Source organism: Tauraco erythrolophus, chromosome 7 (genome assembly GCF_009769465.1).
Source record: "Tauraco erythrolophus isolate bTauEry1 chromosome 7, bTauEry1.pri, whole genome shotgun sequence".
Taxonomy (NCBI): Eukaryota; Metazoa; Chordata; class Aves; order Musophagiformes; family Musophagidae; genus Tauraco; species Tauraco erythrolophus.
Window position 1 is genome coordinate 22,684,074 of NC_141471.1, and position 25,844 is coordinate 22,709,917.

The following is a 25,844-nucleotide window of genomic DNA, read 5'->3' on the forward strand; positions in this document are numbered from 1 at the left end:
TTAATAAATCATCCAGCTAGTTTAACTAGGGATATTAGGAAACAGACGCAAACAGAGAGAGGCACCAGAGCATCATAAAATGGGTGTTAGCAGATTTGCCTCAGAGTAGAGGAAGAGAGAAGAATCAAATCTGTGGCTGACCGGCTGGCACAAGCCCTTCTCACGCCCACTGTCTATCACAAGGACACTGGCAGAGTGACTGGCTTCAGCTGCCATTGCGAGCCAGGGCCGCGCTGCCGAGAAAATGGCAAAGCATGCACTTTAAAAATGAAATACAGATATCAGCGGTGGTTCAAAAAAGAACTGCACACTGCTAATGTGTATAGGTGTTCCTGAAGTTCAAAGGCTACCAATGGGAGGCAATCCCAACATTTTCTGCAAGTCTGCTGACAGGACATTATAACCTTCAAGCGGTTTCTCTCTTTGAAGCCTTCAGCAATATTTTACCTAACAATGCAAATTCAAGTTATTTTAAATTGCACGCAGTCTTTAAAAAAAAAAAAAATCGCACATAGACTGAACAGTGCGCAAAAAATTTAAGTACTAGTCTAAGCAGTTCTTGCTTATGAGCAATTAATCAAATAAGATTCGAAAAATCTTAAACCTTCCAGAGTTAAGTTAATTCCATAAAAAAGAAGCACACAGCACACTGCCAATCCTTCCAGACTATCGCAAATGAATCACTGCTTCTTAGGTCTCAAACTGATGCCGTCTCTCCTCCACTTGGCTGTGTCATCTCATTTAGAGGCTTTATCTCAACACCACATTTTATCACCACACTTATTTATTATGTAAGGTGTTGACTCATTTTCTACATTCAGATTTCAAAGTATAGTAACAGCATAGTTGGGCAAATCTATTAAAGTGCTTCAATTTCTTTGTCACGCCTGTAACGGCATTTTAAATACTGTTCACTTTTCTACGATAATGACAGGAACGTGAAGATTTTGCAAATTTTACCCTTTGATATCTTTAATTGCTGATGGAGTTTCAGCAAACATTATTTCTCCTAAGCATGGGAAATTTTATTTCAACATATTATTTTAGCGTGCTATTTAATAATAAAGCAGCTTAGGAAAGCATCTTATTTCCATTTCGGTATAAATGGCAGATGATGGATAAATTGTAGCTAATGTTGGAAAGAGATGTGTAAAACTAATCGACTTCTGATTATACTCTATTACTAACTCTGGCCATTTCCTTGGCAATTACTTCAAGGACAAGGTTGAAATAATCTTTAATCTTTTCTTATTATAAGCAAACATTTCCTTGACACATTACTGTTTTCAAAAGAATTCCTAAAAAGTAAATAAGGTCAAAGGAGGTGGATAAAGAATGATTTATTTTTCAGAGAGCTATGTACGCAATAACATGTTTTTAGAAAAGTAGTAAGGGGAGATTACTGAATATATACTTTAATTTTCATAGCTTGTAGGAAAAATAAACCCAACTAGCCATGCTTCACTGTTTCTACAGGAACAACGGCGCCTGCCTTCAGCTCAGTCCCTCCAAAAGCAGAATCTGATAAGCAGACTTTTGAGAGCCAACTGATCAACTATGGCTTAAAGCTGTATTTCTAACATAAAAGACATAGCATCTCAAGCTAATTCAGCATAAAAGCAGTTACAGCTGTAACAGCCTTTCCAGCCATCAGAAATATTTTCTAGTTCAATCTGCAAAACAACTGAAAACTCAAAAATATCACTGGAGACAATTGGAGGAAAGATATCAAAGGCATATATAGATATATTTCTCCATCTTTCACTTCACCCATCCTCCCTTCTTTCAGCTCCCCACTCGTTTGCAAGAACCACTTGTCCTTCCTCCCCAAGACTTGATTATCCTATGAGTAAATCACCTGATGACAATAATTTATCATATAGGAGCCTACAGGTTTATGTGGAGCTTAGAATTAACACTATGCCTCTCAACAGTATTATTAATGGCCTCCTCTGGTAAAGGTGGAAGAACTCAGATATTCTACAATATCAGATTTTAAGGAAGGGTAGCTTTCCAGTTTTTCACATACTGCGTCAAGTCCTATTATTTTTCAGGCCAGTCATATTTGGAAACTAAAATATTATGTGACCATCAGTGAAAAAAATGTGCACTAATAGTGCTCATGTGGATGTCACTCTGGAATTCAATATCCAGAAAAAAGCTTTATTGTAAATTCCCTAGAAGATTTACAACTCATTTTAGAAGTAGCGGAGCACTAAGCTTTTCAATGAACCTGATATTCCAACAAAGAAAGGTCTGTGTCAGATCATACAAAAAAAGCAACATTCAAACCTGCAGGAACGTATAATCAGTGTTGGAAGTACCGTCTAAACACATAGCCCAAGGGAAGACAGCTTTCTGCTGCAACTGCCCATAAAACTGGCAAATTCATGACTAATTGGACAGAAACAGCACTTGTATATGTTGCAACATATCTGCTTAAGCGAGGTACGAAACCAAGCACTGCTGAGCTTGAGCAGGAACGTACTGGTGGGGTATCATGAAAGACAAAAGATTCGATAGATACCTCTGGCTAATTGCAAAGTACCTTTCCTTACTTCCTGAGCCCTGCCAGTAACTAGGAGCAGCCCGGCTCCACGCCGGAGAGAAAATGAAGCACGTGCTGGTTGCTGCACATCGGCCAACCAGCAGTTATTTTTCCTTGAAACTGCTTGCATTTTGAAGCGGAAGATGACATTTGCTTTACAGAGGACCAAACTGTTCCCTTGTGTTAGGCATTCATTCCCAATCAAAATCGTACAGCACAAATGCAATATTTGAAATTACAAAAATCACTTCAGGTTTACCTTTCTGTAAAAGGAACTAAGTCAGCAGCTATGTTTACAGTGCATTTACACATAACTAGAAACTTGAAGTTTGCAACTGACTTCAAATATCTTATTTCCAAAACAAATCCTGTATTTTAAATAGACTACTCCATTTAAAAAAAAACACACAAAAACCTTAAAACAAATCCACTCCAATTCAATAGGCCTGTAAGAAAAAATTGTGAAAATACTACTGCATCTATCTTCACAAATTATTTTTGACAGTTTTTGCACTAGCTATAATTAAACATATACATCGGAAATCTGTCCCGTTGTAGATACTTTGTATGTCTGTGTTTACTATAACTAGAAAACATCGATGATAGCATATAACAAATCTTGTATCGCACCATAAAGTTCAAAATTATTATTTTGAGTAAGACAATGTCACACACAAGAACCAGAAACCACAGCAAATTTCCTGGGAGAAGCAAGGGACAAAATAAAATACTTGATTCTTATTCAATCCTATTCCTAATTTTCATCTTAACTGTTTACAACTGTGTAGATTTTTCTCAGAGTTCCTGCTATATCCCACCCAAAAGACCAATAAATACAGGCAATGAGGTTCTCGGAACAGCTGTAAGGCTTTGAGAGGTTCATCTTATGCAAAGCACACTCTGATAAGCACAAAAATGTGAGACAGAGTCTGTCAGGAGGCAATTGCCAGTCGTGAAGATATTTGGCCAAAGAGAAAGCCCCAAAACATAGTTAGCCTTAAGCCTTTCCGCTCATTCCTCATACCATGCACTGTGATGGAAGAGTCTCCAACTGCATATTCAGCAAAGTTGCAAAGAAGATGCTCCATCAGTTTGCCTAACTGCTTAAAAAACCTCACATCTCTGACTGTCTGACCAGCTGAGTCCATGCCTCCTCCCAGCCCTGTCACCTGCAGAAATCCTACGTGGCTCAGAGACACACAAGTCCCATCATGTCCTTCGAACCCTCAACTACAAAGAGATATGTGTGACGCTGCCAAACTTGAGTGCAGGCTGTGGCAGTTCCTGAGAAGCTAGAAAGCCTCATTTCCCCTCTCCCTGGGTCCCCTAAGACCAAGAGGAGAAGTACATAGCCAGAGGGCGCAAGTGAAACAGCAGTTATGCGAACACCAAAGGAAAAGGTCCAACAGCTGCCACCAGCAAGGATGCCACCTCCCACCTCAGGGCTCGCATCTCCCTGTCCTCTCACAGGAGGCCACATGTTCTCTCTGACACCTCGCAACACCAACTCATCACCTTAGGAAGCTCAAAAGCAATGCTAGCAATCATCTCAGCAGCCATCAGATAGGAGTCCCATCTTCAAAATTTCCACTGCTGCCTAGAAAAGGATGTGTTGACTTCAGCTGCACACAAAGTAGCATCAAACATGTATGCCCATTCAAGGCTACAAAGAGGGCTCCCATCCTTCAGTTTTTAATAAAGTAACATGTTTAGTTGTTCCCCCTGTCATTTTCTCACACCCTGCTACAAGAAGAGTAAACAGATGCATAAGAAGAGTTTTATGATGTTTTGCCTGTTTGTTTTGGTTAGAGGGTGTGTGGGTTTTTTTAAAACACATGGCAGCATTTTGATTTCTATATTTAGAAACCATTTGAGGCAAAAAAGGGCCCATGAAAGAATTGAAGTTCGCAAATGAACTTCCTTTCCACTGGGTTTTTCTCAGCCATCTCCCCTCCAGACACGCATGCCAAAATCCCATGCTTTATAGGGGCATCTGTTCTATTCTCTCCAGGCCAAAAAAGGAGACTCTTCAAACCCTTACTACAGCTGAGGAAATCTATAGCTCAATGAGCCTAATGCGATTTTCCCATGTCTACAGAGCCTAAAGTGCAGCTCCAGAACTGCCACCAGAACATAAAGTTCCTTTTCTCCTCCCTTCACCCTTCTTTCCTCCAGCCACACACTCCTAATCCATGCCTCTTCTAAAACCTGTCCTCCTCCCACTCCCATCGAGCTGGTTCTTACCGCATGACTGAGGAACTGAGATATCAGCCATGAATGAAACTCTACATCAACAGCTGAATTGACATATTCTTACGAATCCCTACATCGCTCCAAGTGCTTCACCCACTCTTTCACTGTGAACTTGGTATACTTCATACGACGAGAAATACAGAAAAAATAGTTGCTTTTCCATACTAGTGCTACTCGCAGAGACATTGTCTAATTTTGTATCATAACACACACAGACTCACTCGATTTGACTGAAAACTGATTAAAGTTGCTTGATATGAACAGCACATCACCCTGAAACTACATTACCCACCCATTATTTAAGGTCACACTTAACAGCAAAGTTTGATGGCTTGTGCTAACACCAGCAGAACGCAGCAGTACAGACTTCATACTCCATATACTCACCTCAGTGTGAGGCGGCTTTATCGAAACGCAATACATTTCCTTCAAAAACTTGTACTTCACAGTGAAAAACATAGGATACCACAATTCCGTTAAATCAAAAACCCACAAAATAATGGTCTTAATGTGCTTCAAATAAGCAGATGTTCCAGTGCGTATCACTTGCGTGAGGCTTCAATGCAACCACAATAGAAAGCACAGGCCACAAGCATCACTGCTGTGGCTTTCAGTGAAATGAGCAGAATCTGACCAGAAAAAAAATGAACCTAACAAAATATGCCCAGACATTAGCATCGGAAATAAAAGATGAGAAAATTAAGCCAAGCACTAGGTATACATTTTCATATATCACAATCAGTGTTTGCATAATACCTCTAAAAATTTCTGACATATCTCGTTTTGTTACGTGTAAAAGCTAAAGGCAAGTCTGAAAAGCTCCTTTTTTCTCCACAAGCCAAACATGTCTCAGAAATTAGAGGCACACAAAGAACGTAAGAATATATTAATTTGCAAATGAGCTTTTCTAAAATTACTTATTTCGATTTTCTGGCTAGCCACAATCTTGTTCACACACAGTCTTCAAGAAGCAGGAACAGTCCTAGCAGAGAAAGCATAAGCAGGTTCTCAGCATAAAATTGTTAGTACTGGGCATTAAGACCAAAGCTAATATCTGTGCCTACTCTACACCGGCTCTTCACGGCTCAGCCTGTAAATGTATTGCCTCACTGGCAGGCTGCGTGTATGAGCTGAATACGTAAGTTCTTCCTCTCATGAATAGGGAAAAATCAAAGGTAAGCTCTAGATCGGGGTGGGGGGGGGGCAATTAAAAGAAGAGGAATACCTTTTGGCCCAGTTCTCTGGTGAACCGAAGATTAAGAGGCATGTTTATGAGCCAAACTAAATCAATATTTTCAAATCATTTTCAGTGCAAATCTCAGTTTTACCATTCATAAAATTCAATAGGTAATTGCACAGCTAGGCAAGTGTCCTTAGAGGAAAGTAGAAGAATAATAAATTCCCTACATAATTATTTATAGCTGTGTTTTTGAGTGAACACAGTGTAACAGGCATCAAGCCAATATTTGAAGGCAAAAAAACAGATTTGTAAAACCTTAAATATTTCAGTAAGCAAGTCCATAGTCTACAGTCTATTTCACAATCTAATCTGCCTTTGCAATACATAAAAATCCCAACAACTTAGACTGCCTCTGTGATTAATCATTAGGATTTAAAATAAAACCTTGACAAAGACAGGTCCAGAAGTGCAACCACAAAATATGTAATGCTATCAGAACATGCAATTTGCTTAAAATAATGTTGCTGGGAAGTGCCATAGTGTTGTCTGCAAAATATTTTGTCTAATCCGTATTTCAAAAAAACCCTTGGGAACAAAATCATTACCACGCATCCGTCAAAATGGCAGCAAGTAGAGATCAGATCCAATTCAGTCTTTCATAGCTAACCTTAAGAACAAGCTGCTTATCACTCCAAAGCTCAAAAAAGATGATGAAAACTATATAACACAATGTTCTTTAGCTCCCTAAAGACAACTGATTAAAGTCAGTTAGGAGATGATTGGTGTGCAATGATGCTTCAGCTTTCCAAATACACTGCTTAATTGCCAATACAATTTCACAACACAACAGAGGGGAAAAAAATTCTTCCCTCTCGTGCTACTGAAAAGTCAAGCAGTTAGCTGCTGGCAAGTGAAAGGAAGGCCAAGTTGTTGTTGTTTTTTAAGCTCCAATATCATCAATAATATTCCAGAGACAAAACTAAACAAGCAATCTTTTATAACAAACAAATAGAACATGATCCAAAACATTATCCTAAAATCTCAGAGCTTTTACTGTGTCACAAGTAAAAAATAGAAATAAAAATCTATATCAATAGATAAAATTCACAGTACAAAGGAGGTTTAACTGGATTAAAAAGAACGTTTTTCAAATTTGTATTTTTTATACATATAAATGGTCTTGCTTTGGTTTAATGCTTCTTTTATATACATCAGAAACAATACTGGATAGATTGCTCTGCTCTATTTCAGTGCTCTGAAAAACAGATTTAAATGGAAAAGATCATTGTGCACAGGGCTGTGCAGAGTGCATTTCATTCTCCTTATACAACAGCAGGAATGTTCAAGCAATTTGAGTAAAACGCTACTTTGTTCTCTCTCATTCAAATAAAACTAAGTTGGCATTATTTTTACTACTGTAGCATTTGGTATGCATTGCAGGAAACTTGCCAGGTACATATTGGAGCCAGAGGTGCTTATGTCCTTAAGGAAATGGTAAAATGCAGACACAATAAAGCTTTGTCAATGTAAGCAACAGATACTAACTCCCTCCCTCCTGCAGCAGCTTTGACTTAAATGGCCAGCAGCTCTGTGGATTCAAAAGACTGAATCCTATATCCTTATTCTTGCACAATACCTCCACATGAATAACATTTCTTTAGGACTAGGCATATTTGTCATCTTCTACGCAGCACTGATATATTTCTCTGCTGGGAAATGTCAGCTTCCCATCAATGCTTACGACAAGAACCTGCACGCCTCTCGCAGCTCTCCCAGTTAAGGACGGGCCAGCGAAATACAATGCAAAAGCACCTTTCAGGCATTTTCTTCTTTATGAGGAACGTAGGCAGAGCTTAGCAATAAATCTTCAGAACAATCCCAGGATTCCTTCTTGAATGCAGAAGGGAAGACTTGTAGAGATGCATATAAAAGTTGCAGGACAAGTTAAGAAGTAAATGTGAAAGGAGACAGGAAACAAGGGGTGAAAAAGGATATCAGAGAAAAAAAAAAAAGGCAGCTCTAGGAATCATGAGCAGCACTGAATCAAATAGGTTGTGTGCACCCCATGTCTAAATCAAAACCACTGCCAAAAAACCCCACAAATCCCTTTCCAAGCAAAAATTGACTTCCCAGTTTTAAGATAGCACTAAAATAAAATAACAAAAAATAAACGGGTATGCCATTTGTCCGCTCTGCTTTTCTGCAGCTTTCACCCATCTCTGGAGAAACACCAAATTCTTGGAGTCATTTTTTCTGCACCAAATGGTTATGGCAAAACAATTACGTTCATTTATATTGTGTAAAATATCCCCCGAGAAAGACACGGACAAGCAATATACAGCACCCAGGTAGCTTCTGGAAAGGGGACAGCAGCTGAGCCAGAAAGAAGCAACTGCATCCATTCTGTTCAAAGTCTGGGGCACTGGGCACCCTGGTCACACTGGTGGCAATTCTTCCTTAGTGCAAGAGAAAACCAAGCTGTCCCAGGAGGAGAATCAAAGCAGGAAAGCCTGTTGAAGATGCAGTCCAAACTCTGAAATAAACTTCTCAGCTGCAACTGTGAAGAGACACTACTCTCATACATCTGCTACAACTTGAATAGCTCTGCCTGCACATTACTTACTAGGAATACTTTGTGATTATTCTCTTTTTTAAAATTTATTTTGGACAATGTCACATAACATAATTATCCATTAACATCCCTTCATTATCTTCAGTGACAAAATGATTTCAAAACCAAGTTTTGCTGCAGCAATCTATTAAATCTCCTTTTTTTTTTGCAGAAGCTTATTTCACCTTTCAGTCATTTTTATTATATAACCCGAGTAACTACTAAATTTGGATTTATTTCAGGGAAATATATAAATCCCTTCTGTAAAAATGTACACTTGAGGTAGTCACATTCTATGTTCCCTTTACAGCCCTGGGAAAGGTACAGACACTTTCAAGCTGTAGCTCAACAACCCTGTTTTATATGTCTGTTTTGAAGGTGGGATAAATCATGCCCCACAGTCTATAGAGCCAACCAGATCTCCACTGACTGCAAGAGCCCAACTCAACATCTATATGTAGTTTGGTGATCTGCCTCCTTGTACTACATCCTCTTTGCCCTGCTCCGCCTCAGGACAGCAAGAAGAGATACTCGAGACTGACTTCAGACTTCATTTAGGTAAACAAGAAAGGCAAAGAATCATGTGCAGCCAGTGTAATATAAACACTCATACTCTGCTAAAAACATTCCAGGCTGAACTCAACATCCACGAGGAGCTAAGGAAGACAGCAACACAGATCTCCTGACGAAGATTCCTTGGAACTGGGAGATCCTGTTGCTGCTCCCAAACACTACATGCACTGCTTTTTTCAGAGTATTTTTAAACAGAACAAATTGTCACAAATAAGTAATTTATTGATCCAGGGTTTTCAACTTAATATTATTTACTGCCACTGAAAAACTCCCATCATCCATTTATTTTATGCCTATGTCCAACACACACTGAAATGTAATAGGGGCTTGACTTTATCAAATCCACAGCCTGTTACAAAACCTGCTAACATGATCATAGCAGGACAAAGTAGAAGAATATTGCAAACAGAAGATGTGTACTGATAGAACCAATGCAACAGCAGTGGAGTCATTAAATGTTTTGAGTTAGAGCAACATGCAAGATAAGCCAGTAGAGAAGGACGTCTGGTGCCTGCTTATGGCAAAACCAAAACCAGCAACGAAACCTCCCAAATTTCAGGACCCTTCTGAAAAAGATGGCAAAGTCTGCATTTGCAAAACCACAGCTTAAATCAGCAGGGCATGAAGAACTGTACTTCAGACTCTGCACGGGCACGGTCATTGTGATGCTCTGGGTGCCCTTCATGCTCTCCAAGTTGCTGTCAACCATAAGCATATCAAAACACAGTCTTCTACAAAAGCACAGCTTCAGTAGCACCATTCTGCAGCCAAAGACCACACTTGGCTCTGGATACCCTTCCCTGCATTTTTTATCATCTCTGTTGGCCAGATTGAGCTGTCCTCCAGGCACCCACACGGGTCTGGGTTTCCCATGAGGCTTCACATGAGGTCTCTCCCTTTGAGGGAGAAATGCACAGGCACAGGTGATGGGAGCCTACGGCATCGCTCCATCCTCTGTAGGCTTTTCAGCATCAGTGTGATGGGGACAAATGCTGCCAGGGATTTCCCCTCCAACCCACATCTTAAAATAACACTGGGATGTGGGAGGAAAGCATCTTTGTTAACACTGCCTCACACAGCCCTATATTAAGCAGGAAAACCCTGAGGATTGGTAGGGTTTTGATGCTTTCTCCCCAGTGTTGCCACTTCAGGCACTCTCATCAGATTCCTCCTTCTCCTCCAGCTTTAACCACCTGACAGCATTAGAGTAACAAAAATAATGAAAACTACTATACATGGAAATGAGAGAAATTAAAAAGTATTTTTCTGCCAAGATCAAAACAATAGCAACCAAATATTTTTCATTGTGCCAGCAGAGACTTCTGCTATTTCTCAGGCTACAGCATCACTCTTTGATTTGGCAATTTAAAAAAAAAAAAAAAAAAAAAAAAATCACTTGAACATTAACATCAGGAAGTCATCCAGTCTTTTAAAAGCTGAAAAGACACATACCTGGCGTACAAAACTGTTAGAGGTAGTGTCAGAAGATGTACTCCCATCTGATCCTTTAAATCGGTTTTTTCTTCTTGCCCCTTTACCATAAGACTGTAAAAAAAAAAAAGTTCAGAGGAACAGCGTTAGTTTGTGTTGCACAGAAAGCTTTCAGGACAAGCACCACCAACGTCTCCTAGGCTAGTGGGGATTCACATAATCAGCTTCATGCCAATTAATAAGCACATATATGATAAACAACCTGATCTAGTGGAAAGCGTCCCTGCCCATGGCAGGGTGGTTGAAACTAGATGATTTTTAAGGTCCCTTCCAACCCAAACCATTCTATGATGCTATGATTCTATATTCAGTAAGTAACTGATGGGACAAAGTGCACAAGTACTCATCAACAGAAGTAGGCTTGGTCGATTAACATGTTATGTTTTTTTTCACGTTCAGGTTTGGAGAAGCATTTATAGACTTGTATAGTTGTAGTATTATTCACCCAAGTCACAATGATTAAAAAGTACAGTTTGTTTTGCAGCTAATTTAAATAAACAAGCTAGGAAAGGAGATACTGGAGCAGTCTCCAGTACATCACAGCTATGAGCCAAGTCAGCTGAGGGAACATTAAACAGCGAAAAGTGACCAACAATTTGTTAATTCACATACAATCTTACAATCAATGAATAATTTATAATAATATTTCTTTAAAAAGAAGTTGAAGAAAGTAAAAGCAATGTAACAATAAAAAAGGATTAAACATGCAACTGGAAAGAGGATAATATGTGACTAAAAAGCAAGGCATCATTTTTATCTCCTAGAAAATCAAAAAGACACCAGGAGAAAGCAATGGTAGGCTGAAGATTAAACTATGGTTTAGAAACACAACAAATGGCCCAACCCCCCCAAAGCTATTTGTTCTGTGCAATGAATATGGGTCATCAATAATATCATAAATTTCAAAAAACATGAAAGAGTTTAAATCTATGCTATTTGCAACCACTTATTTTTGTGGTGACTGTAAACCATGCCATGACACCACCTCAGACCTTTCCCAGAGTATCCCTCCCAGGCATAACAAAAATCTTGCTGATTTGTTCTGCACAACTACATTAAGAGACAGCCCTTCCTATCTAGTCGCATTGCTCATATTCATCTAAATTTACATCAAAATCACATATTGACTACTTCAAACATTTTCCCTGAGGTTGATAAATGCCATTTTTTCCTCACTCATCACGCTGCTGTAAAGGTCATTTTACTAATCCATCTCTGAGGATCATGTCTCCTGTCTTTAAATACCTCCCACTGTTCCCTGCAATAAACAAGGTCTTTGTCTTCACGTTCAAGGTCTGCCTTGGCCTAATCCCAATCTTAGCTCTCATCTTGCATTCAGCACTGAACTTTCGAGTTCCACAACAACTCAGAAAAAAAACCAAAACCACACAAAACCAAACACCAGCCTCCATCACCTACATGCTAAATTTTCAGAGAGTACTTTCCTATCCTCCCCCATACTATCTCGCAATCCTTCACCCAAGAATAAAAATTCCTTTAGAGAAATCTCATCGTTTTCCTTCACATATACAACAAAAAAAACCTCTCTTGAAAATCAGGTACTAGTGTGCTGGTATCTAAAGATATTACTCTATTCTGCCCGGCCCTCTTCAACATCTTTGTCGGTGACGTGGACAGTGGCATGGAGTGCACCCTCAGCAAGTTCGCCGATGACACCAAGCTGTGTGGTGCTGTCGACACGCTGGAGAGAAGGGATGCCATCCAGAGGGACCTTGACAGGCTGGAGAGGTGGGCCCGTGTCAACCTCATGAAGTTCAACCAGGCCAAGTGCAAGGTCCTACATCTGGGTCATGGCAATCCCAGGCACAAATACAGACTGGGCGGAGAATGGATCGAGAGCAGCCCTGAGGAGAAGGACTTGGGAGTACTGGTGGACGAGAAGCTCAATATGAGCCGGCAATGTGCTCTTGCGGCCCAGAAGGCCAACCGCATCGTGGGCTGCATCAAGAGGAGCGTGGCCAGCAGGTCGAGGGAGGTGATTCTCCCCCTCTACTCTGCCCTCGTGAGACCTCACTTGGAGTATTGCGTCCAGTTCTGGAGCCCCCAACATAAGAAGGACATGGACCAGTTGGAGAGGGTCCAGAGGAGGGCCACGAAGATGATAAGAGGGCTGGAGCACCTTTCCTATGAGGACAGGCTGAAAGAGTTGGGGCTGTTCAGCCTGGAGAAGAGGAGGCTCCGGGGTGACCTTATAGCGGTCTTCCAGTACCTCAAGGGGGCCTACAAGAAAGATGGGGAGAGGCTGTTCAGGAGGGCCTGTTGTGATAGGACAAGGGGTAATGGTTTTAAAATAAAGGGAGGTAGATTCAGGTTGAATATTAGGAAAAAATTTTTTACCATGAGAGTTGTAGAACACTGGAACAGGTTGCCCAGAGAGGTGGTGGATGCTCCATCCCTGGAGACGTTCAACGCCAGGTTGGACGAGGCCCTGAGCAACCTGATCTAGTTGGAGAAATCCCTGTTCCTTGCAGGGAGGTTGGACTAGATGACCTTTGAAGGTCCCTTCCAGCCCTAACCATTCTATGATTCTATGATTTATTCACTATTATTTCCTAGGATTCCAAGTCCATGGATCCACATCCTGCTGTTGACTTTGGCCATAAGCCACTGTCAGTCCTGGGTTTAGGCACGATGAGAAAATTATATTCAGCTTATTGGAGAACGTGGCTGTGCATGTGTTACAACACAACATTCCTGATAAGCTGGCCCTGGTACAGCAAATCCAGGGACACAACTCTGCCCGAGTGCATAAAACGCGTCCTTCCGTGGACTTGGGGAATCTTCAGAGCACCATGCTGAGCTTTGGGACTGAGCTGTGTTGGTTCTCATGGTAGGGATGGGTGCGCTTCAGTACAGGCTCAAAGGTGTACTTAAAATCTCATACTGGTAGGTTTTTAAGATCATGACTTCAAAATCCGAGCTGTAGCTCTTAGCAGTAACATATACGGTAAGTATGATGAAATATTTTACAGTTCAAGAGTAACTGAGAAGGATAACAGAAAGCAATGACTAACTTCAGATCATTTGTCAAACTGATAAGTCCAGGTAACTTGCCACCATGAGATGCAAAAGAACGATCTTGGGCTCTATCTGGACCATAAGTGTTGATTCTGGACCAGTTCGGAGCACTGGATAAAATCTAATATTATATCAATCTTCTAAAAAGAATGACTCAAGCAACAATAGATCTACAAGCCTGACACTGATTCTCAGTAATAATAACTTAATATCTGTTATGTCACTCAACTGACAATTACTTACAAGAAAAGCAATTATTTTCCCAAAAATATAGATTTATGGGAAAGATATTTTACCAAATTCATATGATTTTTACAAAACTGTAAAAAAGCCATGTAAGAAGTTTGTGAAAGGCACATGATGGATATTACACCTGTTGGTTAGAGCAGAACTATATAAAAATTAGCATGCTACACATTATGGGGATGAAAATAGGACTTTCTGATGAGTAACTGTAACTGTAAACCAGTAGGTCACAAAAAGTAAAATTAAAATTGAACAAGGAATGGCTTTACATGATTGCATTTCTAAAAAGTATTTTTGATAACAGATGAGCTTTTTGATAATAGAAAGGTCTTCATAGAACTATAAGAATAAAAAGTAGATTAGAACCACTGTTACCAGCAAATTATTCAAAACATTTTCCAGTTAGTGTTAAAATAGACAGTTCTATCAGAATCATCTTTTTCCACCCAATATAATACAATATTCCATCTAATATAACATAAAGGTACCTAGAATACATAAAAAGTATATTTGACATCAGTAGTCTTCAAAAAAAACATCTTTAAATCAAAATTTACCTCTTTAACATGGTTCTTATTGAGCTAACTGACTGTAGTTAATCCGTCAACATTCTGACTCTCTCCAAATTCAGTGGAAGAATATGGAAATATACTTAACAATAAATAAAGAATTCATAACAGTCACATAGCAGCTCAAGAATATAAAGCATCTACAAAAAGATTACACTATCTAGGCAATTTCATAAATAATGTACAGTATAGTATTGTGTAATCTCCAAGGAGATACTACAAAAAATGTCCATATATTCTCTTTCACAGTCACATTTTTTGTATTTGTACCCAGTTTCTACAATATTTATTTATTTATTTACGGAATGATAGTGTTCAGTTTTACAATGCAAAAAATTACTACAGAGGCAAAAGAGGGACTGTGTCTAGAGTGATGAGGATAAAACAAACAAAAGCAGAATGAGAACACATTACAAGCACAGATAAAATGCACACTTCTCTACCTGCGTAGCAACAACTAAAAGCATTTATTCCGGGCAACATCGCACAGCAAACGCAGCTCAGGCTGAAAGTCACCTTGATTATTCAGTTTTGGAGTGCTCATATAAGACTAAAACAAAAAGGTGTGTGTTTTTAAGTGGAAACTATTCAGGACCACAAGCCAAATACTAACTTTAAACACAAAAAAAACAGTTGACATGATGGCAGGCCATGGCTACACAGTGTAGGAAAAGTCAGTTTTACAGCTGCTTCTGTGCTCAAACCGATTCCGAATCAGAGGAAAGGGGGACAATTGCAGCACATGGGAAAAATGGGATTTGATAACTATTTTCATTATTTTAAAGGATGCTAATCTGGGATTACATTTGTCTTCTAAGCCTTTCAAGCTTATTCCCACAGTCAGAAATGCCTGAAACTTTCTTCTAAAAATGAGATAAGTCTTCCATAAACAAAACATTCTTACATATTTTTAAAAATGATTAACTATCTCTGTCATGTGGAAAATCATGAATACTCATCCTGTCATATGCATTATGTTTTGCTTCTTTGAGTGTATTTTTTCCACGAGAGCTTAATGCGAGAACAAGATCTCTGTACAAAAAAAAAAAAAATAAAATCTACCAGTTACTTTCAATTCTGGGAAAAAAAAGAAAAATTTTTAACAATGAACCCAATGTGTTACTGTGATTTTCATATTAAAATCAGCTTTATCTGTGTTCCGTGCAGCAATTGGCTGTAATTAGGTAGCTAAAAATAAAGGGCTGAATCACGATGCATAGACATTGGCCAGGAAAAGTAGCAGCATAGGGCAGTCGTTCTTAACCTATACGGTAGCTGTACCTAACAGAATAACCATAGGGGACCAAACATCTCTGCACCTCAGTATATGGTACCCAGTGGTAACAATTTCAAAACCCAGCATAATCGGCTGCCTATGGCAAACCATCATTTGCCCCAGCTAATTTTAATACGACCGACTCCAGCTCTGTGAACAAAAGTTTGCTGACGGGAACGTTCTCACTGGATTTCAGCAGAACATCTTACACAAATAAAGTTATGTATACATGTAAGTGTTTACAAGATTGAAACTGTAGCTTGGTTTACTAGTCAGATGCGTGAAGTTCTTTCAAAATTGGCTGAGTCTGCTGAGTTGCCAGAGACGAGAAACATAACACACACATTTATGTTCTACAGCTTCTTAAAATACCTGGCAGACAATGAGAAGCCTTAAAAACAAACAAAAAAACTTCTACCAAAGTAATGTTGTAAAAAATTTAATCGACAAAGTCTTAATAAAGGAAAGAAAGACTCTGCTTTCCAACTCTGACCTGAAAGTACATTGTGCAACCTTTATTCAAGCCATGTAATCCAGCAAAATATGGGAATCATATGAAGCATTAAAGGCATGCATAGCAGTTTCCTGGTAATTAACAGTTTCATGTACAATTACTCATTATTGCAAACAGATGAGCTCAATGTCACCCAGTGAAACCCTTTCATTTTAATGAGGTTCTGCCTCAACACATGAAAAGCATGAATCTGTAATATTTAATCCTCTAACACACACGACAAGCAGAAGGCATGGTTTATGCCTGTAGGCAAAATACTATCAGCTATAAGAGGAAATATAAAACATTTTAAATTACCAATTATCTTCAAACTGGGAACTGATCTTCAGAGAGATTCTTCAAATGCCCTTCACCAGTAACCACTCCAATGGTATTTGATATCAAAGCAGAGGTGAGAAGTACACACAGGCAAGAAGAACACACAGGCTGAGCCTGAACCTTTACTAATCATAACAGGTAAAATAGCACCAGTCATTAAGACTGATGGCAGATGGCAAAGATAAAACCTTAAAAATGAGCCTACTGGTCTCATTCAAAGAATGAAGGAAAGGTGCAGGTGATTTAGGCTGCGAAGTCACTGATGTCAAGTCAGGTCTCGAAGATGCAAAAGGGGAATTTTGCAAGAACAAAAACAGAAAATAAAAAATGAGAGCTAGAATGAAGCTTACATTATTTCAGATGAACAAATGACCAACTACAAAGATCAAAAGAATATCTAAAGTAGAGTGACACTCTGAAGGATTAGAGAATTGCTAGAAAAGTCAGAACTGAGAGAATGCACTAAGCATTTGTCCTTCATATGCAAAAGCTTTGAAAGACATTTTAAAATGCCCATGACCCAGACAAAGAATAGCATGCCAGGACAGTGCAGAACATGCACATCCAGCTCCATCCACCTCTTAGAGGAATAAGCCATTTGCCACTTAACCAATTCCTTACAACAGGACAACAGAATGTTCCTGTAGGTCAGACCTCCTGAGCCCCCTGGTCAATGGCCAGGTATGCCACCACTCAGAAACGGTATCTTCCAGCTACTGGGTGATGTAGCCACCAGCATCAGCTCCATAACTGTAAACCCCAACACCCATGCTCAAAGAAAACAAGCTGTGCATCTTCAGCAATAAAGGGTCAGCTACAGAAAAAGACACGAACGTTTCTGATCTTTGCACCACAAATCACACTAATCTCATACAGGAGGGAAGCTCAGCCTTCTGAGAGTACAGCCAAGGGCTGGAGGACATACGTAGACCTTGGTGACGAGCTCCCCAGCACTTCACAGCTCCATTCCACAATGGGAATGGGGCAACAGGGCTATTTGGACATAGCAATATATCCTGGCTTTCCTCCTCAGGGCTGGGGTCTCGGGTCACTCTACACGATCAATGTCTGTGCAGTCCTGTGACAGGTGTCCAGCCCTGTAATATACCTTCAGTGAAGCAGTTGCCTGAGGAGCACAGACTTACATCCCCATAGCAGAGAAGAATCCCAAGGTTAGGTCTCAAAATCTGGATTTCTTCAAACAAACAACATTTGCTATCAGGACACAAATCAGAAAAGAAAAGGCTTCCCTTCAGGAATCCTATCAAATTGAGGATCTCCACATACAGTCATCGAGTTCATGCAAGATAAAGTAATGAGTCTGCCAAGTCCATTCCACAATCCTTTTATAAAATCCTCCACCTACACCCAAAAAAAATCCATCCAAACAAACAAAACACCTCCACAAATAATTTATTTATCCAAACTTGCATACATAATCCAAAAATAAGTATTTGACAGATGCTCCTTTTTCCCCCATAAAAAAAAAAAAAACATTTCTACTGAGAAATCTGCAACAAGGTTAAATCTTCGATGCTCTTTTCTGCTGGCCTGTGATAAAGTCTTGCCAATACTGCAGCTAGAAATAGTCCAATCCTCACCAGTTCCTACACTTCTAAGCCATCTCCCAGTGCTCTCACCCTGGCTTCAGACCAGGTCACGTGGCAGTTTCCACCCACCAGAAAAGCAGTAGAGGACTTTGCCTGCTCTCCATCTCTCCAGTGGCTTGGGAACCTACGTTGGTGCAAATCTGCTGCACATTTCGCTGTAACACCAGTGATGAAGATGTTGGCTCACAAAACAGTAGCACGCAACAGCAGAAGGTGTTGAAGCTTGTGCCCAAACCCCACTGCACCTCCTGCAGCCTTTTTGAGACTGGCAACTACAGTCATAGGCCCAGTGTTTGCTCCTCCTCACCTGCTCTCCATGGATTTCTCTATTTCTCTTACACAGCAAACAGAAAAAGAGATTTGACTTTATGACAGAAAGATATTTGCAGAGAGCAACGGCCAACTGCTGGGAAGCTTCCCTCCGCCAAGGGTCTGCTGCCCTGCTGACAGAGCCTAAAGCAAGCCCTTGGACGGAAGGGAGGGTGATTTTGGTTGCTTTATGTTATTTTGAAACTCTTCCATCCTGGCACAGGAAAGAACTGAGTAAAAGAAGCAGAAGAAAATTAGCTGAGACTCCAAAGAAGCCAGCCTTGGAAGAGTACAGGAACTTATCATCTGTAACAGTCTGAAATTCTACACCTAGAAACAAAACAAGACAAAAACAGAGATCACCTCCAGAAGATGGTTACCAACCAGATATACAAATAAGTTAGGACTGAAACTGCTGAATTGTTTCAGAGGGATTTTACACTTTAGGAAAATGTAAAAAACAATTATTATAGCCCATATATGCTGATGATGTGTAATAGCTGAGCGGTAAATAAACATCTCTGGAAAAGATGAATGTGCAAGATCCCGTATTACTGATAGAGTTCAGGACAATACAAAATAAACCCAGAAAGCAGAAGAAAATCATGAGAAAAGTGAGAGCTGAAACCTGAAGGAAGGGCTTTCTTCAGTGGACTATTAAAATTTATTTTTGTCTGTTAAGGAGTACAACACAAAGGAGGTTACCACATCAAGAGAGAAAACACTGTCTCTTGCTGAGGACCATGAGAAAGTCCAATGAATGGAGTTGGATTGCTTCTTTTCTTCGTTTGTATATACTCCACCGAGCTGCTGCCACATTGGATCTGGCTTCTAGGGATGCTGCCAGAAGAGAGTAAAAACTTCCATGTCTCTATAATGAATGGTTATTGTTATTATCTAAGTAAGCAAAGGGATATAAATTTTGTTTGTTTATCGCTTACAAAGTATTCTTGCAAGTCAGTACTGGGAAATACACTGTTGCAAAACGTTTATTTGAAGTACAGGTAAACACGGTATGAATTGTGATAAATCAACTCAGCTGAAAGGGAGCAGCAGAGGGCACTGTGATTTATCTGCTCAGAATAAATCTCTGGCTATTCTTTCCTTTCCTCATTACCACAAGGCAGGCAGTGAAGGGATGCGACTGAAAAGATATTTGGAGATCCAGGAAAGACAACAGTGCTAGGGTCACATAACTAAGCCGATATTGTGGAGTCACCACACGCACGTTAATCTAAAATTCACGTTAACCTCAATCGCAGTCAATACAGAAGGAAAATTGAACAAGCCTGTCCCTAACCCCATGCCTGTGTTTTACCTTCAGCAATGCAACCCGCCCAGCTGGAGCCAAGCACTCTTAGGATGATGAAGCCTTTAGACTTGGAAGAGGGAATCAGTTAACAGTATCAGGGCACAGAGGAAATCTAAATGCAAGTGAAAGAGCTGAAGAAAACAATCAAGACAAGAATGGTTCTCATTTAAAATATGTTAAGGTTGTTAGGACCTGCATTGATAGATGATGCATAAGAAAGCCAGAAAAAGAACCAGAAGAAAATAATAATGGGGAATAGGGAAGAATTCATCCAGGCTAAGATACCTTCTTCCCTCCACAAGATAGCCTGCAGTTGCTTCATACAAGGTTTCATTATATTTTCTTTGAAACATCTCGTATAATTTACTGATCTGATTTGCTATGACTGTTCCTATGACACAACACAGGAAACTTTACAATGAGAAAATAGCAGTAGAAATTGAATCTAATGATTTCTGGGGACTGAGGGACTTTGAAATAGGATCAAAAAAAATTATATGGGGGGGAAAGAAAAGAGAAGAAGAGAGGCCAAGAGTTACAATGAAAGGCACTAATATGCTATGTTACAATATATTATAAACAAATCAGCACAGTAACTGGGTTAATTAGACGGATTAAATTGAATATTCCACTAATTCAACTTCCTAGAACTAAGGGGTTCTTGAAATAAAGAATTAAAAAGAGGACCGGAGTTGATTTTTTTTAACAAAACAGATATTGAGCATCAAACACTGATGCATTTGAACAGTTTGCATGTTTTACGATTTCAGAAAATCAAATGCAGATTTTATTACAAAAGGGCCACACCTAAAATTATCACTTTGCACTGACATACACCTGGACATTGTGAATAACTCCACAGTGTAACTGTTAATATGTGCATTCATCTGGATAAAACTGGACATCTGAAACTATATCACAACCTAATCTGGACTAAGATCACAGTGAGTATGTGAACAATGTTTTTACAGTAATATGGACCTAAAAGCCACAGAATTTCAAGTAATACAGAATAACACACCAATACCTTGTCCTCATTGTAAGGAACTTCCCAGGGAGAGTACAGTGTAACTGCCACGCTCAATACCTAAAGGGATTTTTATTTTGTTCACAGATCTTGTTAGGAAAACACATTATGAAAATAAGAAACAGATTTTACACAGAAGCTATCTAGGAATATTTCACATATTTAACTACGTTTTAAGAGTAATTACTTCCAGAGTATTAACTACATTCACTCCTCTGCCAAGTGGTGACAAGTTTGGCCAAAACGGATGGACAGGCACAATCCAAGATATCGATCATGATGTACAGCCAAGTTCAAAGAAATCCTCAGCTTTGCAAAACTAAAATTCTTGGATAAGAGAATTTTCATGCCTGTTGCAACTCTACAAAAGCTCTTCACTTATATTTCACTAAATCATAATTCCCAGAAGTAGCACTTCAGAGAGAATACTTTTAGGAATGATATCACTCCATAAGCTCATATGTGGTTTCTGTTTTTGTTTTTTTTTCCTGAGGCATTACTTAGCATGAAATGTTTCCAGGATTGATACGCAAGTACCTTAGTGAAAAAGATAGCGGTGGGCATAACTGAAGTACCTTTAGGCAATCTACTTGATGATTCACATGTTCTCATTATGCCTCTCCTTCTCACCTGAGTATGTTCTAAAGCAGCAAGATCTTACAATATTGATTTTTCAGAAATCATGTTAATGGAATAAAAATTCAAATCCGAATAATTGTCTCTCAATGCAGTGCTTGCTAAGGAATTAACTAACATTATTATTCAGAAAAGGGCTCTTCTGCTTTCATAATCTTATTTCCTCTACACCAAAGATTTACATACAAGTAGAATATGGACATATGGAGAAGATGTGGTTCTTGTTTCGCCTAATGGCTTTGGTTTCAAAAACCAAAAAATATTCCCGGAACTAAAAAGCTGCATTATTATTGTCTTAAAAAGTGGCTCGCTTGGCTACGAGTGTTCAGAAACCAATTCTACAAAACAGTTTACTAGAAACGTAAATGATGCGTGTGTTAGCAAACTACCCTTCGTCTCTAAACAGAGGTTCTTTATGCCTAGTTAAAAGGAGGGCTGAAAATCAATTTCATGATCAGTATTTGACATTTGTCCACAGCATTGAAGCACCATATGATTTGACAGTTGCCAATTCTGTGCTTAGGGCTGAAAAGATATAAAAAGGAGGGGATTGTAGGTCAGAAATTAGTTCCCTTGCCACTGCTTCTGGAGAAGCTGGCAAAGCATATGGCCCTACTGAAATGTCTGTTCCGCACTTGGAGGCTGCAGTCAAATTCACATCCAAAGAGACACTTTTTCGTTTTTAGCTTAGCATAGTCTGTTTCAGTGCCTGGATTTTGTTCTGCTGTCACTGGTTCCCCGTAAGTAAGGATCAATTAGTGAGTCTTCTGACAGCATTTTCCTCTGGCAATTGAGCACTTCTGTGATGAAACTGGACCACCTTCTCAAAGAAAATAAAGCATCAGAGATAGCTTTGGCAGTAGCGGTAAAAACTGCCACCCCAAAAGGAAAAAAACTCTGCCCTAACAAGAACAAGCATGCTTGCAATTTAAAATGCACGCAATCAGATTTTACCACTCTTTTACTGGGTTTAAAAATAGCACCGTAAGTCTTTGTAGCCAACTATTGCAAACTCGAAGATCTTATGCAACATTCATATGTTAAACAGGAACCACCTTTCAAAATATAAAGTCTTCACCAAGTGTGCAAACATCCATGCCCTGCCTCCCTCTCTCCATCCATCCACCTGAACGCAGTGCACATGGAGCGAGTTGTTTAAAATTTCAGACTCTACAACCACCTTCTGCACGGTCATCGAGCAGCTTAAATCCGCAGCGTACTCAACACCTTCAGCCTCCCCAAAATTCCTGCTCAACAACCAGCGTGAGTCGCTTCCCCCCATCAAAACAGACTGTTACCAGCCTGTGTAACAGACCAGGAAGGTTTCAGCAGTGCGTGGTACGTGCCAGGTACAAATACAACAGGTTACTGGAGCAGGGAAAAACAGCCCTAACCTGGGGCTAATACATGCACAGAAGAGCAACTTAATTGCAACGTATTCTTACATATCCATCTTCTCGACAATGGCAAGGTACTTTCGACCTAAGAAGATTCTATGGCACAGAGCATCGCGCTGTGCATGTTGATTAAGTGTCATTTAGGGTGGGGAGGAGGACAGGGGTTTCAGACGCCTTAGGAAAGCCGTCAAACTTTTCTGACGACGGGAAGCAGAAGTTGAAGGACGGGGAGCTCCGGCAGCCCCGCCGCTCCCGTCCCCGCCTCTCCCAGCCTGCCGCCCGCTGCCCAGGGTGAAGCCCTCGGAGCCCAGCCCGGCCCGGCTCCTCCGCCCCGCTCCCGGCTCCGCTCCCCGCCACCGCAGCCCCGGGCTGCCGGCCGAGACCCGCCGCGCCCGCGGTACCTGCGCTGCCGCCGCCGCGGGCAGGGGGTTGTCCAGCAGCTCCATCTGCACCTCCTGCGCCGGGCTGGGAGGCGATTTGGACATGTCGCTCTGGACCATTGGCGAGGAGAGCGGGCGGCTGGGCGCCGAGCCCCTCGGCGGGGCAGAGCCGTGCCGAGCCGAGCCGAGCCGAGCCGAGCCGAGGCGAGGCGGGGCGGCGGGACGCCCCTCAGCGCCCGGCCATGCCGGGGGAGGGGGCGTGCGGGCGGACGCGGGCGGCGGCGCGGCCCTGCCTGCTGCCGGCGGGGAGCGCGCAGCGAAGCGAAGCCCAGCCCAGCCCAGCGCGGCCCAGTGCGGCGCCGGGGGACCGGGCACCGCCGCCGCCGGGCGCGGGGGGCGGGCAGGGGGCGGTGCGTGGGGAAGAGGGAAAGTGACAACGAGCATCTCCCTCCCGGCAGCTACTGGGTGGCGGGCGCGGGGCGGTGCCTGCTTTCCCGCGGGGCGGGGGCGGAGGGCTGCGCGGCCGCGGCGGAGGGGCGAGCAAGAAAGTTGGGGCTTGGGGGGGCGGGGGAATCGGGCCCTGCTTTTGCCCGCCGCTCGGCCGGGCCGCGGCAGGGTGGGTCTGCCGGTGGGTGTCTGTCGGGCTGGGTCAGCCTCGCCGCGGCCGCGGGCGGGAGGCGCTCGCTCCCGTCAGTAAATTATTTGCGAACGACGCGTCCCGCCCGTCGGGCAGCTCCGCGGCTCGGGCAGTGGCGGCGGCCGGGCGCAGTTGGGGCCCGCGCGGTGGGAGAGGCGCGCCGCTTCCCCTCAGGCAGCACTTCCCGGGAGAGCGGGGGGAAGCAGGGTGCACCCCTCCCTCTGCCCTCAGGTGCTGCTCGTCCCTGACCCGTACCGAAGCCAGAGCCATGGGGTATGGTTGGTTTTGGTGAACAAGCCTGCACTTTCCAAAGAGAAAGTTCTATGGGTCTGTCTTGTTGATAGAGTGTCTTCCTGTACTTCTTGGAGGTTCCCGCGCACACGTCAACAAGGGATGAGTAATTCCTAGCTAGCAGGTGAGATGAAGCCCTCTGTCTGATTTTAGATAACCTATAGCAGTGCGATTTCAATCGTGTTATCAGGTACCCCACAGGAGGCTTGTGAAAGACCTGTTCAAAACCTGACCCGAGAAAATCGCTGTCCACCCCTGGAGTATCTATCGTTCATTTCTTGGAAACAAAATCCAACTTTAAGACTGTACCAATGGAGACTAAACCCTCTGACCACATAAGCATGCAGTGGACTGATACTTATAGTCAGAGAAGATTTCGTAGAGGAAGACTTGATACCTCTTATTGTCATCTTTGGGTTAGACCTAGCTGTGCTGCACGCAGCTCGAGAGGGAAACTTGTGTGATTGCTTGTGAAATCTCTTATCAGTTGATTGTAAACAGTGAAAAATCAGTACAGAATGTCTGAGTGGCCTAACGTTGTGTTCTTAAAATCACAACCATTACTAAGAGCATTATAATAGTCACATATAGGAAAAGAAGTGAGTGAACTAAAACCAGCACAAAAGCCAGTTCAACTTTAAGAAGTACTTTCAAGCTTTCTCCCAGTTGTGTGGTTGATTTATTTTTCATAACAGCTAATAAATTTCCTCCTTGAATTAGCTTACCCCTACAGATTTTTTCATATGAATAGTGAAAATATCCTGCAGGAACTATCCATATTTTGCAAAGGAATTGGCTTTCCCTGCAAGTGGAAGTGCTCTGAGGTTTGAAGGAGCTTGAGAACTTTCATTTGTCCAAGAAGTTTCACACTTCATTTTGCTAAGTTGACATCACATTTTTCAAAACTAATTTCTAGAATTTTGTCCAAGTTGCTGTCAATGGCAAAAAAACCCCTTAATTTTAAGTGAAAATAATGTTGTTTATGTGCTTACATTTCATTCAAACTGTTCAATAGAGATGCTGAATAATCTTGAAACTATAAAGATGCTAGATTCTGGACTGCTTCCAGATATTCTCTTAGTGGCTATAACCAAAAAGACTTTTTCTCTTTACACGTTTGCTGGGAAGAATGCATACTTCACCTTCTAATGTAGGCCTTGAGGTAGTTATTTCTTTGTCACTTCCAAATCAGGTTGTTTTAATGGAATTTCTTTTTGTGACCATCAGAATAATTACGGAAGAATAATGCATAAATAAAGATTTACGAAATAACGTAACCACAGTATTCCTGTTAATGATTGCTAAGTGGGGTGTTGTTATCGAAAGGTGTTAGCTTTGACTTCTAACACCTTTATGGCTTTGGAACCATCCATCCTTCTGTTTCAAACCATTCTCTATGAAAGGCATTTGATCCACCATGATTCAGTACATTCACTTGGTAAATTTTCAGATGTCTGTTAGAGATCGCCTATCCTCTCTCATGCAGAGAAGGGAGTGAAAATTATTTAATCATGCAACTGTGGTCCTTCATATCGCCCTCTTGAGTTTTTCACTTCGTAAAGAGCACATAAATAATGCAGCGGTTTTTTTTTTTTTAAGTATACCATTTTTAAGAGCAGTAGAGATC

General features: G+C 41.2%; 1 protein-coding gene across 5 annotated transcripts in view; it reads right to left on the bottom strand.

The window, feature by feature from the left end:
- The window catches only part of CACNB2 (calcium voltage-gated channel auxiliary subunit beta 2), a 261,118-nt gene extending 237,709 nt beyond the window's left edge, over positions 1-23,409 (bottom strand). For 4 of the 5 annotated variants that reach the window (XM_086615013.1, XM_086615010.1, XM_086615008.1 and 1 more), the window contains exons 1-2: positions 23,311-23,409; positions 10,618-10,710 (exon numbers count right to left, since the gene is read on the bottom strand). In XM_086615013.1, coding sequence (XP_086471139.1) covers positions 10,618-10,710; positions 23,311-23,409 — 192 coding nt within the window. The remainder of the gene's footprint in view (positions 1-10,617; positions 10,711-23,310) is intronic. The other variant, XM_086615011.1, reaches the window with a different exon arrangement.
- Between the last annotated feature and the right edge of the window lie 2,435 nt (positions 23,410-25,844).